The sequence below is a fragment of the Anolis carolinensis genome, chromosome 2 (genome assembly GCF_035594765.1).
Source record: "Anolis carolinensis isolate JA03-04 chromosome 2, rAnoCar3.1.pri, whole genome shotgun sequence".
NCBI classification, from domain to species: Eukaryota; Metazoa; Chordata; class Lepidosauria; order Squamata; family Dactyloidae; genus Anolis; species Anolis carolinensis.
This window is the reverse complement of record NC_085842.1, coordinates 167,343,493-167,360,566: the sequence shown is the minus strand read 5'-3', so window position 1 is coordinate 167,360,566 and position 17,074 is coordinate 167,343,493. Positions and strand designations below refer to the sequence as shown.

The following is a 17,074-nucleotide window of genomic DNA, read 5'->3' as shown; positions in this document are numbered from 1 at the left end:
GCCGGGCAACCCAGCGAGCAGATACCTTATGCATGTGAAGATGGTCTTGGATTATTTTTTCCACAGACCCCACAGTAATCTTGACATTTTGGGCTAGGCGATGAGTGATTGCATGGCAATTTTCCAAAATGCTGACCTCCACTTGCTGGATTATGTGTTCATCAATAGCAGAGTGGGGTCACCCTGGAATTGGAGCTGTTTGCACTGAAGTCTGACCACATTTGAATTGACGATGCCAGTTCTTGACTACATCATATGATGGGGATTCATCACCATAAACCTCTTTCATCTCATTGAACATCTCCTTTGGTGTTCGGCCTTTCAAGTAAAGGAACTTGATGATTGCTTTGTATTCCATTGGGTCCATTATCAAACCTCACACCACATCAGCACCTGTACAATCAAGACCGTTATTTGTTCTGAGTTGTAGATTGGCACGTAACCTATAGAGACATATCATTACACATGTGCAGTTTCAGTGCCTTTTGATAAATAGAAGTGGGTCAGGGGAAATCTTTAATGAACACCCCTCATAATTTACCTTATAGCTGTGAAACCTGTTTCTAATGTTGAGGCTGTTAGATCTTGCAGTTCAAATCGTTGCCTCCCTTTTTTCTAAATGAAACAAAATAGTGCATGGGACCCAGCCAATCCAAGTTTCCTTCCTTAAAGAGCCCTTCCTTTCTCAATCCACTTCCTCTCTGCCTTGCTGGAAAGTGAAACGTTTTTTACATCACTGGTACAAAGATATAAAGGAGACTGTGACTCAGCTATCAAGCAAATTCCTTCCTTTCTTCAAAGCAGTACCTTAAGAATTTGCAATTTGGGAAGCCCACTGAAAACTTTGTGTTGATTCAACATGCTACACAAGGTAAGATACTTATTCACAGCTAGAAACCGACTGCCTGAGGAACCACAAAAAGAAATTGCTTGAGGCATCAGATCTGAGAGGAAACCCTAGTTAACTGCTTTCAATCTCAGTGTGTGTGTGATCTAGTCAAGATCAGGGGCATAGATACTGACATACACACAGCAACAGTTGTGAAGAATTAATCCCATAATTTCTGGATTAGAAGTTCATGTAGCTGTGGAATTTACTATGGACAGGATGAAAAGAAAAGACATAGTGCATCTGCACTGTAGAATTAATGCAATATGGCACCACTTGCCTTGGCTCAATGCTACCGGTATGAAATCACAGGAGTAGGTGTCTTACAAGGCTTTTAGCTTTCTCTGCCAAAGAGTATTTGGATTCCATAGCATTGAGCCATGGCAATTAAAATGCTGTCAAACTGCATTAATTTTACAGTGTAGATTCACCCAAAGTCTCAAGGGTTGTGAAAAGTCCATCCCATCTAATTTTTCCAGTTATTTACAATGCATTTCATGTCTCCATTGGCGTAGTGGGTTAAACTGCTGAGCTGCTGAACTTGCTAACTGAAAGATTGGCAGTTCGAATCCAGGGAGCAGGGTGAGCTCCCACTGTTAGCCCCAGCTTCTGCCAGCCTAGCTGTTCGAAAACAGGCAAATGTGAGCAGATCAATAGGTACAGCTCTAGCAAGAAGGTAACGGCGCTCCATGCAGTCATGCCTGCCACATGACTTTGGAGGTGTCTACGGACAATGCCAGCTCTTCAGCTTAGAAATGGAGATGTGAACCAACCCCCAGAGATGGACACAACTAGACTTAATGTCAGAGGAAAAGCTTTACCTTTACCTACAATGAAATTCAGGCTGTAATATTTAACAACTTTCTTCTGGGGCTGGTAAAAGGCTGAAGAAAGAAAAGGAGGCAATACATAAACAAAAAGTGTAACAAGAGATAAATTAGAATTTGCTGTCCCTGTAATTTGTAAAATGTCTGAACTAATTAACTCAGATAATGTATACAATGACAAAATATAATTTACAATGCAACTTTAAAACCACTTGCAGGGATTCTAGCAAGAGTGTGTCACCAATTTATATTTGAGAACTGAGAATTTGAGAAATGGAAGGCAGAGTGTTATACTGTTACATTTTTCTAGTGTATACAAAGGACATCCTTAGTATAACAATTTTGCAGCCAAATTGAAGGATATGTGAAAACTCAAGTTTGAAAGTAGATGGATGTACACTATTACATGTAGATCTTGGGGACTTACTTGACATGTTTGTAGCCTTCCCCTTTTGATGTTTACACTTTATTTGTAAATGCTCAACTGAAGTTAAATTACTGTAAAGCTTTGAAATTTTGGTGCTGAAGACCAGAAATGTGGGTTGTTGGTTCTTAACCCAACTCCATAGCTACACCCTGTTACAGTACTTTATTTAAACACTGGGCAAATTAGATGTGCATTAGTATACATAATTGTACTTATAGCAATGTCACTTGTCAGCCTTTGATATTAAGTGAAATACAAGAATTACATTTTTCCACAGTGTTCTCAATGGCAAGGATGTATTCTTTTGTGAGACTTGTAAATTTTATTCTTGAGATTAGTAACTTTTAAGTATGTGCTCTTTTTATCTGTAACTTTCTTTTGTTGTATATACTTGTGTTGTAATTTTGTCCTTGTATGCCAATAAAGGCAGTCTGTGTGATATTAAGTGTGACATAGATGTACATTTCTATGAAAATGTTAACAGTTCTGTTCTTATATACAGTAGAGTCTCACTTATCCAACACTCGCTTATCCAACGTTCTGGATTATCCAACGCATTTTTGTAGTCAATGTTTTCAATATATCGTGATATTTTGGTGCTAAATTCATAAATACAGTAATTACTACATAGCATTACTGGGTATTAAACTACTTTTTTCTGCCAAATTTGTTGTCTAACATGATGTTTTGGTGCTTCATTTGTAAAATCATAACCTAATTTGATGTTTAATAGGCTTTTCCTTAATGCCTCCTTATTATCCAACATTCTGCTGGCCCGTTTATGTTCGATAAGTGAGACTCTACTGTATGTAAAAGTGCCATATGTCACTATGTAAATATATTACTGTAAGCCTAGATTTTTATAAAAATTTCTTCACTTGAGTCATTCTGATCACACCCTGATCAACTTAGCAGGAAACGAAACTTAAAATGCTGTTTTGGTGGACTTTCCTGCCCTCTTCTGGCACTACACTCAAAGCATACTAAGAGTAAATGCAAGCAAGCCTTAGTTAAAGCCTCTCACAAAGAAGGCCCTTTAGACAAAATCTTTTTAATGCCATCCAGGTCCCCTTTTCATCGCCAACTAGACTCTGTTTAGCAGCATTGAATAGATGGTGATAAAGGACTGCAGAAATAAGGAGACCTGTGAGTATATGTTATGCCGTGCCTTAGAATTTCTTGGAATGTATTTAACTAAGTCTATCTCTGGCAAACAGCCACATACTAACCACACCCTTGAATGTAATCAGCAAAACTCCAGCAAGGGGGTAAAATAGTGAAGCAGTCCTCTCATCACCTTATCCTCTGCCTATGTGGCATTTGTAAGCCTATCTGTTGTAGAAAATATGAGTCTTAAAATATACATGCTTGTTTATCAACCAGAGCATACATCTTTTTTTATTTTGGTGCAGGCATCAGTGGTGTTGCATTAAATAAAACTACCTTTTTCTCATATGTGCTTCAGTTCACCAGAGGATTGAAAATGTTTTTGTGTACTTATGTAAGGCTTAATTGACTTGGTCATTTCATTTCATGTCACATGCATATGATGTAGTTTCTAATGAAAAGTCTCCCAAAACATGTTAAACTGCTCTTCTTTTTTTGTGGGATAGGATCTATTATTTCCGTTTTATTTATACCTCTGGTATCACACCACAACCAGGAACACATTGGTTTTGTTAAGTAAAAGATATAATAGCCCTGTAGGATGTTGTTCAAGAAATGGTGGGATACTCGTGTTTCCTGTTCCTCCATCAGCCTAGGTTCTAGAGCGGGTGGTGGCTTCTCCAGGGATTCTTGGATGAAACCAATTATCTAGACCCCCGCAATCTGGTTTTAGGCCTGGTCACAGAATGGAGACAGCTTTGGTTATCTTGGTGGATGACCTCTGCAGAGAATTAGATAGGGGGAGTGTCCCTGCTGGTTCTCCTGGATATCTCAGCGGCTTTCGATACCATAGATTATGGCATCCTTCTGGGTTCCAGTTCTTCTAATCAAGCATTTGATCTAACTGAAACACTATGAAACTTGTTCACTAGGTGTTGCCTTCTATTGTCTTTCTGCTGGCTATCTGATTGTCTGTTAAAATAGAGTCTCTTTCACTTTTGAATGGAATGGAATGTTGTTTTGAATCGATGTATTTTTTTCAAGGTCAAGTCTTCAGGAAGACTTTACTCCTTTTTCTTTTAGTCTGACAACTGAGTGAGATTTACAAATTGTTAGTTACTTTAACAGAAGATACACTTTACAGTTTCCTTTGAAAGCTTATTTCTCACATTCTCCTACAAAAATTTTCCTTCTTTCTCTCTTTTCTCTCCTTTTTCTTCCTTAATATATTTGTTAATTATGCTTCAGAATGATCTCGTCTGCTTTATTAAGTTTATCTTTTTTCTTTTTATTGTCCTTGTTTTGAAGACGTAAATCATTAAATCATTCCGTCCATGTAGTTGAACATGTGACCCAAGGATTCAATTAATTCTCCTCTTCTTCTCTTCTCCCCTCCGCCTTCCACATTTGAGATGGAAGTTTCCTTGTCTTTCTCTGTTTCATTAGTTCCATTTAACTCCAAGGATATGGAAAAAGCAAAAACAAATTTAAACATGTTGAATTGGTTGGTGCTGTTAAATGATAAGAAACAACTGCAGTCTGATTGTGTGTACCGTTCATCTCCTGCCCAATGACTGCCTTTCGGAGAGGCTGTAGCTTCGCACACTCCCCATAAGGGAATACTGTGGGCCTTACAACTTCTCCTGGGCTGCTACTACTAATTAAGGAGTTTGCACATCAACCTTGTCCATTTATTTAAGCCTTGGTAATCTTCCTGACCCTTGAATAGCACACTGGAAGACACTAAATTGTTGCTGTTGGGAGCAGAGAAATCTTCCCAACTGGTCACACTGCCATGTCAACTGGAAGTCTGCAATAATTACTCTTCAATAGTAATATGGCGCCCCCGGTGGGTTAAAGCCTTGTGACTTGAAGGTTGGGTTGCTGACCTGAAGACTGCCAGGTTCAAACCCAACCCGGGAAGAGCGCGGATGAGCTCCCTCTATCAGCTCCAGCTCTATGTGGGAACATGAGAAGCCTCCCACAAGGATGGTAAAAACATCCGGGCATCCTCTGGGCAACGTCCTTTCAGACGGCCAATTCTCTCACACCAGAAGTGACTTGCAGTTTCTCAAGTCGCTCCTGACACACACAAAAAATAGTTAGTTGCCCTCAAACTGAGTATGGCTTCAGATACTATGAGTTCCCCCATTGCTTTCCTTAAATCATGTGTCAATATGATGAAGAAGTCTTGCTTATAGATATTAGTGGATATGGAATCCAGGCCAACACTTTGCTTCTCAGACATTGTGACTGGTCATGCTGAAACGGATCAACAAACCTCTTAAGCAAAATACACATGTTTAGGGCAACAAGGACATTTTTCCATTGCCATATATACTATGGTCATTTTGAAATGGATCAACAAACTCATGTGAACTACAGTAATTCCTAAATGCACTTCCCTCTTTTCTAGGATCACACAGTAGATAAATTATGAAACGGAATGCCAAGGACAGCCATCATACTCTTTCTGGCTTCCACCACTTCCAGATTACTAATGTGCTAAAGGTTACGGCAATCACAAGGTAAAGTGTGTGTTTAGTGTATCGTATCTAGGAGAACAGGAAATGTATTTTTAATAAATGAAGACATCTATACCATCAGTCCACTGGTTGATTTAACAAATTTGAAGAGGCCTTATAACATTATTATGTTGCCATACCTTTTGGTCCTACTGTAATGTTTGGGAGTATTCTGTGAAACTACAATCCTTTAGAATCAAATGGGGAATTCCCTGGACAAGTATATCCTTTTTCAACGATGCACATTGCGATCCAAGTGTGTCATTTATTGTTGGGTGGTGAGAAATTTCTCAGTACACCAAAAAGATTTTTGAACTCTATCTGATTTACTGTGCCTAAAGAGGCAAACACCGGACATCACATGGGGGCCCTTCCAGACAAACCCTATATCCCAGGATCTGATCCCAGGCTTTCTGTTTATCCCAGATTATCTGGCAGTGGGGACTCATATAATCCAGTTTAGAGCAGAAATCCTGGGATCAGATCCTAAAATATAGGACCTGTCTGGAAAGCCCTGGGTCATCTAAATTGTGGAGGGAAAAGTGGACAGAAAAGTAAAGCAGAGGGAGCTAAGATTCTGCACAACTATTCCTGGTTGGACTATTAAATTGCTATGGAGTCCTGAAGAATCTCCCAGCAGACTGGAGATTTTCTGAAAACAGGGAATGTGGATAACAATTATGCACCATTTTATGATGTTTTCTGCAGCATGAACCAGTAAAACTTTAACTTTCATACTGGGTGTTTGTTCCCACTTTGATCACAAGATTCCCACCTCTCCTTCAGTTGATGAAATAATCAGTTAGGTGGCTACAGAGAAAGAAGTGATTCTACAAGACAGAAATCATACTTGCAAGAGCTGGAAAGAGGAACATGTGCACTTTCCAGATTTTTTGGACTACAACTTCTGGCACCCGTTATTCACTCTGCTGGCTAATGATAATGGGAATTGGGGTTCAATAAGTATGAGCTGGCGTCTTACTGCAGAGGACAACAAAATGAGGATATTTCCCCCTTAAACTTTCCCCCTTGGTAAAAGCAAGAGTGAATAAATGTGTCCATCTGTCCTTGCTTTTATTCTGGAAATGTATTACAGTAAACTGGTGCTAGATCAGAAGTAGGAAATGTGGCCCCCAATTTTTGTGGCAGCTCCTGCACAAGGGACTCTATAATCTTGCTGGATGAATTTTTTTTGTCTACAATTAAAGCAGTGTCTTCTATTTTTTCAGTGTGGTCAACAGTGTTTTTCAAAATTTCATTCAACCTGCCTACAAAGCAAATGGTAGCCATCTATGCTATCTCTCACAATTTTATTTTCCTTTTCAGATCTGCTTATTATTTTGAAAAGAAAACAACTTCAAAGACAAAATGGGTATGTTTTTCGTCTTCCAGCAGTCTGTACCTTTCTCATTTAGTATTTTTATCTCACACTTTTTCTACAGAACTAAAGCCAACCCGTATGGACCTTCCACAGCCCTTGTTTTCATCTCACCAAAGAGTATAGAGTTTGTGAGATAGGGGTTTGCTCCTTGAGAGAACAATTCATCAAATATCACTCACTTAAACCTCATGGCTGAGTTGGGGATTTGAAACCATATCTCACTGAATCTCGTACATATCTCCTCATGTACAGAGGAGGAGTTGTTTAAAGCTACAGACAATGCGGTTCCCACTTTTGGTCCAAAACTATTTAGTTGCTTGTGATTTCTTTCTTTTATTTTTTTAAATTTTATTTTTATTTCCATTATTTGAAATGTACAATGCTTTTGACACGAAATAAATAACTGAATCTCGTCTGACACTTTTAACCACAGTACTGCTCCAAACTCCCCACAGCTGGAAGGAATTTGTGTCTCATCAGGTACAAGCTGAGTGCAAGGGAAGCTATGCATCACTGGATAATTCTTCCCTTACGGAAACAAACAAAAAAGCTTCCTTCACAGCAATTCTTTGCCAGCACAAAAAATGGTTCCAGTTCTAAGGAAGTGGTCAGTGCTTTAAACCAAGAGCCTGATCCACTGACCTATGCAGCACAAACAAAGATTAAGCACAGGATTAAATTTTGCCATCCTTATTAGTCTGATGTATGTGAAAATAAATGCATATCTATACACATAATAAAAGTGAAAATCTGTAAGTGTATATGTGGCAGACATGTCTACTTACACAGCCCCCCCCCCCCCACCTCCACAAACAGCTACAACTCCCAGGACTCAAGAGACACCCATGGCCCTCCCTCCACTGACATGCAGGTTACAGCCAGCGCTGTGAATATGTAGCCCAAACCCTGCCAATGTCCTCCCCAAACACTACAGCCCACCACCCAAGGAATGCTTTCATTCCGGGATCATTTCACCCTAGATTTTACGAGTTTTACGAGTTTCCTCCACCACAGGGAGGCATCCAGGGTTCTCCATTGGTGTGGAATTTGCATTACCCCACCCACTGCCTCTCCATTAACCCTTTCCTACCCTTGCCTATGGCACACAGCACACAGAGAAGAATTCAACAGCAACTGAACAGACTAGAGGGATTTGGTGGACTGACTCAATGGCATGGAAGTTGTAGTTCATCCTGCATCAAGACAGAGCACTGTGACCCCCTTCAATAATGGACCTGGATGACATTTGGCATGCAGAAACCCCATGACCAACAAAGCAACTGGAGGAATTTGGGAGGAATTAACCTAGATTTTTAGCCATTGTAGATACTGGGATTGTAGGTACTAGGCACTCTGAACTCCACCAAAAATGGAACTGGATCTAACTTGTCACACAGAACCCTCACGACCTCTTTGGCGGGAGTTATAGTTCACCTACATCCAGAGGGCACTATGAACCCCAAACATTTTTATTTATTTATTTATTGGACTTGTATACCGCTACTCCCAATTTGGCTTGGAGTGGTTTACAAAAATAGATAAAACAATACAGTTAGCTTTAAATAACAATAAGAACGGACATAGCCCCAAGTTTTCACCCTTCTAAGGCTTGTCGGAAGAGAAAGGTTTTACAGGCTTTCCGAAAGGCAAGTAGGTCTCGGGTAGTTCAAATTTCAACTGGCAAGGCATTCTATAGATAAGGAGCTACAATCGAGAAGGCTCTCTGCCTAGTAGAAGACAAATGATAGGTCCGGATGTTAGGGACTTCAAGCAAATTTTGGTCTTTAGACCGAACTAATCTCTGGGCTTGGTAAGGGGATAAGCGGGCCCTCAGGTACACCGGCCCTAGACCATGTAAGGCCTTGAAAGTTAGTACCAACACCTTGAAAGTAATCTGGTGCTCAATCGGAAGCCAGTGCAACTGTTGAAGGATTGGGGTGATACACCACCATGCCGGCACCCCGGCGAGAAGACGAGCCACCGCATTCTGCACCAGCTTCAGTTTCCGGATCACTGACAAAGGGGGGCCAATATAGAGGGCATTACAGTAGTCAAGCCTCAAGATAACCATCGCCTGCATCACCGTAGCCAGGTCGTTCCTAGATAGGTAGGGAGCCAGTCACCTAGCCTGACATAGATAGAAAAACGCAGATCTGCTCACCGCAGAGACCTGGGCCTCCATTGTGAGCAGAGGGTTCAGTAAGACACCAAGACTATTTACAGAAGATGAAGGACGTAGTGTCTCACCATCCAGGGTAGGCACCTGGATCTCCCTCCCCCCCGGACGGCCCAGCCAAAGGATCTCCGTCTTCACTGGATTCACCCTCAACCTGCTGGCACGCAACCATCCGGTAACAGCCTCAAGGCACTGATAGAAACTATCGGGTACGGAGTCCGGCTGGCCCTCCATCCTCAGAATGAGCTGAGTGTCATCAGCGTACTGGTGGCACTCAAGCCCAAAGCTTCTCACCAGTCAGGCAAGCGGTCGCATATAGATGTTAAATAACAGAGGAGAGAGAATAGCTCCCTGCGGGACCCCACAAGTTAGCGGAGACCTCTCGGAAACCATCCCTCCCCTCACCACACGCTGTCCCCGATTCTGGAGGAAAGAGGACACCCATTTCAGGGGTATCTCCTAACCCTCGTCATGGCTAGGTGGTGGGTCAATAGATTGTGGTCGACCGTATCAAATGCTGCTGTGAGATCCAATAACACGAGCAGCGCTGATCTGCCTTGATCCCTCTGGCAGCAAAGTTGGTCTGTGATGGCAACCAGCACAGTCTCCATCCCGTGCCTCCTACGGAAGCCAGACTGGAAGGGGTCAAATCCGGCTGTGTCATTAAGGAACTGCTGCAACTGTTCGACTGCTGCCCTCTCAACCACCTTACCCAGAAACGGAAAGTTCGAGACTGGGCGGTAGCTAGCGGGAACTGAACGATCTAAGTCTGGTTTCTTCAGCAGCAGAGATACCGACGCCTCTTTTAAACCCTCTGGAAAAACTCCTTGCTCAAGGGAGCTATTTATTATATTCAACAGAGGTTCACGTAATCCCTCTAGGCAGGATTTTACTAGCCAGGAGGGACATGGATCAAGGGAGCAGGTGGTCGGCCTAGCTGCAGTCATGATCCTGTCGACAGCCTCTGCATCCAGTGGGGTAAACCGGTCGAGGATGGGCCCAGTGAGTGGCCACGGAGTCTCAAGTTCAGTTACTGTATCCATCGTGGCAGGGAGTTCCCAGCGGAGAAGTGAGATCTGGAAAACCTCAGCAGAAGGAGCCAGATCATTATTGTTTGGAACAGAAGGGACTCTTGTCAGGGATCTAATGATCTTAAATAATTGTGCTGGGTGTGAGCTCGCAGACGCTATCAAGGAAGCATAATACGAATTTTTTGCCTCGGTGATAGCCTGCTCATAAGACTCTCTGAACTTCTTATAAGCTGCTTTTGATTCCTCGTCACGGCGTTCCCGCCACACAATCTCTAGCCGTCTCTTCTCTCGTTTCATTGCATGGAGCTCCTCAGGAAACCAAGGAGACTGATTCTTACGGGGTCGGAGAGGGAGTCTAGGGGCGATCTCATAGAGTGCATTGGATAATTTGGTGTTCCATATATCCACTTGCACCTCCAGTGAGTTGCTGACAGGTTCTATGGCCTTTAGAGCATTCAGGAACCTGACCGGTTCCATAAGTCTCTTCGGGCAAACCCAAATAGGTTTGGCGCCCAGGCTGGGTGGGTTGGTGTGCTCTATACGGATTCCTAGGGCACAGTGGTCCGACCATGGGACCTCCGAAACGGAGGTTAGAGTCACTTGGATTCCAACTCTGAAGATCAAATCTAGTGTGTGGCCAGCCTGATGTGTAGGCCCAGTATTATAAAGTGAGAGTCCTAGTGTCGCCATGGTCGACACTAGGTCTTCAGCTGCTGAGGAGAAGGAGCCTGCCTCAATGTGGACATTGAAGTCCCCCAAAACAATAAGCCTGGGGAACCTCAAGGCCCACTCCGACACAACCTCCAGCAGCTGTGATAGGCTGTCCACTGGTGCATTAGGCGCACAGTACACCAGTAGAAAGGCTATACTCTCCTATGAATCCCACAGTGATGGATCTGGACCAAACTTGGCATGCATACCCAATATGCCCAAGTTTGAATACTGGTGAATTTTGAGGGGAATTGGCTTGGACATTTTGGAGATGTAGGTACTGGGATGTATAGTTCACCGGCAATTAAAGAGCACTCCGAACCCCACTAATGATGGACCAGGACCAAAGCTGGCACAGAGAACCCCCATGACCAAATGAATATACTGCACAGTTTGGGGGAGAATTGACCTTCATTTTGGGAGTTGTAGTTCACCTGCATCCAGAGAAACATGGGAATTGTAGTTTACCCACACCAAACTAAGAATACCTAACATCCAAAAACAAACAATGCCTTTTTCAAATAACCTGGGCATCACCGGGTCCCCAAGTTAGTATATAATAAAAATGCAAAAACTGAGAATGATTGAACCAAAGTCATGTCTCTCTCTTTGGCATTCACCTGCCCTAATAGCAGATAATCTCCATTTCATAAATTCTGAGAGCTTTCAATTACTGGATTTTCATTTTTCTAAAAGTGAATTTTTAGATAAATATATGTAGAATTTTAATTCTACAATGTCAGGATATTTATTTATTTTTTTTACTTTCAGATTACACTGACTTACCTCTGGATGAATGGAATGAGAGTCATGTGAAGTACTGGCTTGAATCCATTGGGATTAAGAAAGTGTATGTTGAAAAGCTCTGCGAAGAGGAAGTAACTGGTCCAGCACTTAAAATATTAGATGATAAATTTCTCAAGGGAATGGGTATGAAACAAGGCCAGATTCACATACTAATACAGAAAAGGGATAAACTTTTGCAAGGGAATATTGGCTATCAAGACAAGATTGGAGGAGTGACTGCATTAGACCACAACAAAACTCATTCAGAGAGCAAATATCCAAAAGAGTCAGACTCATCAACTGAAGAAAAAAAAGGGAACCAAGAGGAAAACAAACACAAACCCGCCTCTGACCTTAAACCAGCTTCTTTGCCACGTGGATCTTTAAAACCACAGTGCTCAAACGAAAAAAACACAACACACTCAAGTGACACTCACAGCGAAATGGAAAGCACAGTGAATATCTCCGTTCCACTTGATCCAGTACGCCTGAGCCCATTCAGGCCATTCAAGAGCACTGACATTAATTTTAAGTATGTTAAAAATTCAGTTTTTGCTCCAGAAACAGGAAGCCATGATCTAATCATTCCTTGTCATGAATACAAATCATTTGATACAGCTGCCATGCTGGACAGACCAAGACTTCAAGTAAAATTTGCCCGTGAAGTTATAAAGTTTGCGTCTGCCTGCCTGAACATCCGAACAAATGGCACTATTCACTTTGGGGTGATGGACCGTGATAAGGAAAAGAACCGGACACATGGACAAATCATTGGAATACCAATAAGAGAGACAGAAATGTATGTGGATGCTTTGGATTACATAGAAAAATGTTTTGAGTCCAGTGTTCATGCTACTGCAAGACAATGTATTCACCCCCCTGTTTTTATTGAAGTTATTTCGACAGATAGCCATGAACAGTTTTTTGTAGTAGAAGTTGACATTGAACCATTATTCGACATTGTAAAAGGAAAGCTATTTCAAGTACGCATACCAGATTTTATTGAAAAAAGCAATAAGATAAATTTTGAAAGGGATAAAATTGCTTTCCAAAGAGTTGGTTCAAAGTCTGAACCAGTAAAAAATGATAATCTCATAAAATTCATTCAGGATTTACAAGAAAGAGACCATTGGAGGAAGAAGGCTGAAACATTCAATCACAAAAATCAAACAGATAGCCCTCAAAATTTAGGGCGAAAATTATCTGTCTTATTGACAGATGGCAAAAGCTGTTTAGACAGCTCTGTGTGGTACATTCTTGTTGCCAACAAATGTGGAGAGGAAGACATCAAGTCTATTGATTTTTTGAGGCACATTAACATTTTCTGTGTATTTGATTTTGATGAAGACTCCAGCATATCAGGTTTGTACTTCAAGTACAAAAAATACCATGCAACTACTTCTCATTTCTTGAAAGATTATTCCAATGACAACAAGATGAGCACAAATGACTTCTCAAAACATCTCTGCTTATTTGTTAAGAAAAGTTGGATATTTTGCAATGGGCGCAGTGACTTCCCTGGGAATGAAAAGGCATGTGATGAGAACACTTGGATTAGAACTAAGAGAAAGTACCTGAAAAAGGCAGTATCTTTTATCTGTGACGATCTCCTCCCAAAGGGCTCTTTTAAGGTGCTCTTCTTACTTTTTTCGCCTGTGGAGAAACCAATCGTAGACACCTTCCATGAATTTTACAGTGAAATGAATGGCATGGATTTCATAATATGCCTTTCTGAGTCTAGAGAAAACTATGAAAAATGGGCTAATCTAGCACAGGCATCCTGCAGCATTGAGACACTAGAGCAGCAGAGTATTGTAGGCATGAAGCTAAGCCATGTGGATGCTACTATCCAAAGCAAACTGCCTTGTACAACCAATTACAGGCATTTACCTGTTTCCACAAAGGGTCTGTGTCTACTTCCCACACTTGAAGAAGAGAAAATGTATTCTCTTGAAATTTTGTGTGCTGATCAATGTGATGATATCATATTAGACCTTCTGAGTACAAAAGAAATACAGATGATAGATGAAACCTTTTATCGGGGTAAAAAAGTCAGTTGGAAAAATTTTTGGCTTGCTGATAAAAGGAAGTGTGGGGAAATTATCGAAAGGGAAGCCTCTAAGGAGCTATCGAGAATGTTGAATGATGTGATATACGGGAGCCTGTTCCAGCATTCCGTAGTGAAACTGAAAGTGTTCCACGAACCCGGGAGCGGAGGAAGTACCATAGCCAGGCAAGTGCTGTGGAAACAGAGGACCGATTTGCGATGTGCTGTCATCAAAACCACATTCCCAGTCGCTACTGTCTGTCAGCATGCAGTTGACTTCCGACATTATGATGAAAAAGACCCCCAAAACTGTCTCCCCGTCCTCCTTTTGGTGGAAGATTATGATGAAGAGTACTTTGAAGATTTAATCTATACTTTAATGAATTCCATGGGGCCTAATAAAAAACATTCTTCCAAGCCTTCCTTCATCCTTCTGTGTTGTAAACGGTCCAATGCCCCTAATAAATTTTGCAAAGCATCTCCTTTGGATACAGTGTCTGTTACTCACAAACTGACAGACCAAGAGAAAAACCAGTTCAGAACAAAGCTAGAAAAATTTGAAAATCAAAAGGATTTTAAGTTGGAATATATACTCACATTTGTTCTCATGAGCAATGAGTTTGACCCAGCATATGTGAGAGAATTTGTGGAACACTTGCTTAAAGATATAGACTTATCTTCCCAAGAAACTAGTTTAATGAGATACGTTGCCTTGCTCAATTTCTACGTCCATAATTCCTACATCTCGTTATCCCACTGTGAAGCTTTCCTGGGACTTATGCCATATGAAGAAATATCAGTGAGACAATATGATTTCATAAGTAACTTAAGTGAACAGGCCCAGCTTATTTTCATTAAATTGAGAGAAACGACCACATATATATCATCCATTCGGATAATCCACCACTTGGTGGCAAAAGAAATACTGTGCCAGCTTTCCGGAAGTCAGCCTCAGAGTAAAATTGCCATGAAACTTCTCCAAGAAAAAGTTTTTCTTCAACATCGATTTGGGAGGGAAGAACTTATAAAATTCATCAGAGATCTGTTTATAAGGCGTGACAAGAAGAGTAGGGGCGACAACACTGACAGCCTTTTCTCTCCATTCATTGAGCATATCTGTACCACAGAAAATCCTGAAAAAGCTATAGAAGTGTTAAAATACGCGTATGAATGCTTGGGAAAAGATGCGTTCTTTGCGCAACAACTTGCCAGATTGCATTATGTTTATGAAAAATTTGAGGATGCAAAATTTTGGGCGGAAGTAGCAAAATCCCACTTGCCAAATGATTCATTTATTTTAGACACAGAAGGGCAGGTGTACAGGAAGTGGTTTAACTTTATAGTGGACAAAAAATCAGATGAAGAGATTGCTAGAGATATCACTGAAATTATAGAAATTGCCCTTAAGGCTATGAAGTGCTTCAGAGCCACACAGCAAGCTGCAAAATCTGAGAGGGACACCATGAATAACTCAGGGTATTTTGGAGAGGTAGAAGTGGGATGTCGCTTACTGAAACTACTATCTACCCTTGATGTGTTTCCTAAAGATGCAAAAGGAGAGAATCCTGAACTTGTTCAGTATTTACTTACAGATTACATCCCGGAAGACATTAAGAAGCCTTGGGGAAATCTTCACAGCCGCTTAAAAGGCTTACGCCAGAATATTTACAATGCTCTTGACTGGATTTCAGAAGATCTAAGTTATTTCCAAACAGATAAAAACCAAGCAGATGATGATGATAAGAGAGAAGAACAAGTTAATAATCCCAGAGGATGGCTCAAAAGACAATGCAAGGTTTATGCAACGTTCTTTAGTTCCAGTACATTGATTGAAGAAAATGGTGCACGATCTGAAACCCAGCTGATCAGACAAATGAATATTTGTAAACATGGTGGAGGAAATGTCACCACTATTCTCTCATTCCTGTCAGATAAAAATGATAAGAAATCCATTCAAAGTCTAGAAAAAATAATAAGCTTGTACTCAAACCCAAAAAATGTGGATGATACAGATCTTATAAATTATATATTGTGCCACTTTACTCTTGCATGTCTGTCACCTGGTTCTTCCGCACTCCTTAACCTTCGGACGCTCCGAGAATTCAGCAAGAGATTCTTTAAAAAGAGGCACGCTATCTTCCCTGCCAGCGCTCATTTTTTGCTTACTTTACTTTACTGGCCTGACGCTGCACTGGACAAAGATTCTTCCTCAGATAAAGATGACATCTTAAAGTCTGCCCTTAATACCTTGAAGCGCTTGCATGACATCAAAATAAAAGATGTTGCCCCAAGAAAGAAAAGAATCTACACCATATTTTTCTTGGGAAAAGGCTATGATTTGACAAAAATTGTGTCCAGAACAAAGATTGATAAACTCATGAAAGGATCCCTAGATGAGCGTCGGAAAAATTGGCAGAATGGCGAAGTATGGAAAATCCCAGACGTACACAATATCCTGGAAAGAGTCAATGGTTGGACAGAAGATGGCAGAGTTTTTGCAATGGGTCACTCAGGGCGGGTTCCAATTTTACCTTTGCATTTTGATTCAGTGCCACCTGGAAATGAAAACGTAAAATTTTATCTAGGTTTCTCATTTAATGGACTTGCTGCTCATGACATTCAGGTAAAAATGTAGAAAATATCCTGTGCCCTATAAATATCAAATAGAAAAGTACTCAAAGAAATAATGGGTTAGATCCAGAACTGATCATATTTAGTTTAGATTCACAAGCATTCAGACAGTTGTGACTTATACAATTACCAGTTAAGTCAGTCATGGCTAATACAAATCCCTCTACATCAGTGTGAAGATTGAGAGCTAACAATTAGCATTTTAATATTACATTTATCTGATGAAATAGCCACCAAGAAATAGCCTTGTTGTTGCATGCTGTGTAACAACCTATTCCCTTCCTGCAAATATGATCTTCCTCCTCCAGTTGAGACTGGGAAGGAGGCACATTCATTTATATATGTTGGTGACATTGTAGATGAGCGAAAATTCTCCTTCCAGAATAACTTTTATCTTTTGGACTACAATCCATTTTATATCCACTTTCTGAAAAGAAAGTCTTGCTGAATTCAATTGTATTTACTTCTGAGTAGACATATATAGAATTGAACTGTTCATTGATACTTTGAAGGAAAAGTAATTCTGTCAAGGGGGC

At 40.9% G+C, this 17,074-nt stretch overlaps 1 protein-coding gene across 2 annotated transcripts; it reads left to right on the top strand.

Moving 5' to 3' along the window:
* Positions 1-687: 687 nt before the first annotated feature.
* LOC100556524 (sterile alpha motif domain-containing protein 9-like) lies at positions 688-17,074 on the top strand. Of its 2 annotated transcripts, XM_016994989.2 has the most exons (5): positions 688-871; positions 3,209-3,289; positions 5,667-5,778; positions 7,102-7,147; positions 11,846-17,074. In XM_016994989.2, exons 4-5 carry the CDS (start codon positions 7,144-7,146, stop codon positions 16,540-16,542), a joined length of 4,701 nt encoding a protein of 1,566 aa, XP_016850478.2. In that variant the 5' UTR covers positions 688-871; positions 3,209-3,289; positions 5,667-5,778; positions 7,102-7,143; the 3' UTR covers positions 16,543-17,074. The 2 variants fall into 2 exon arrangements, with proteins under 2 accessions (XP_016850478.2, XP_008112638.2); XM_008114431.3 differs by lacking the exon at positions 3,209-3,289.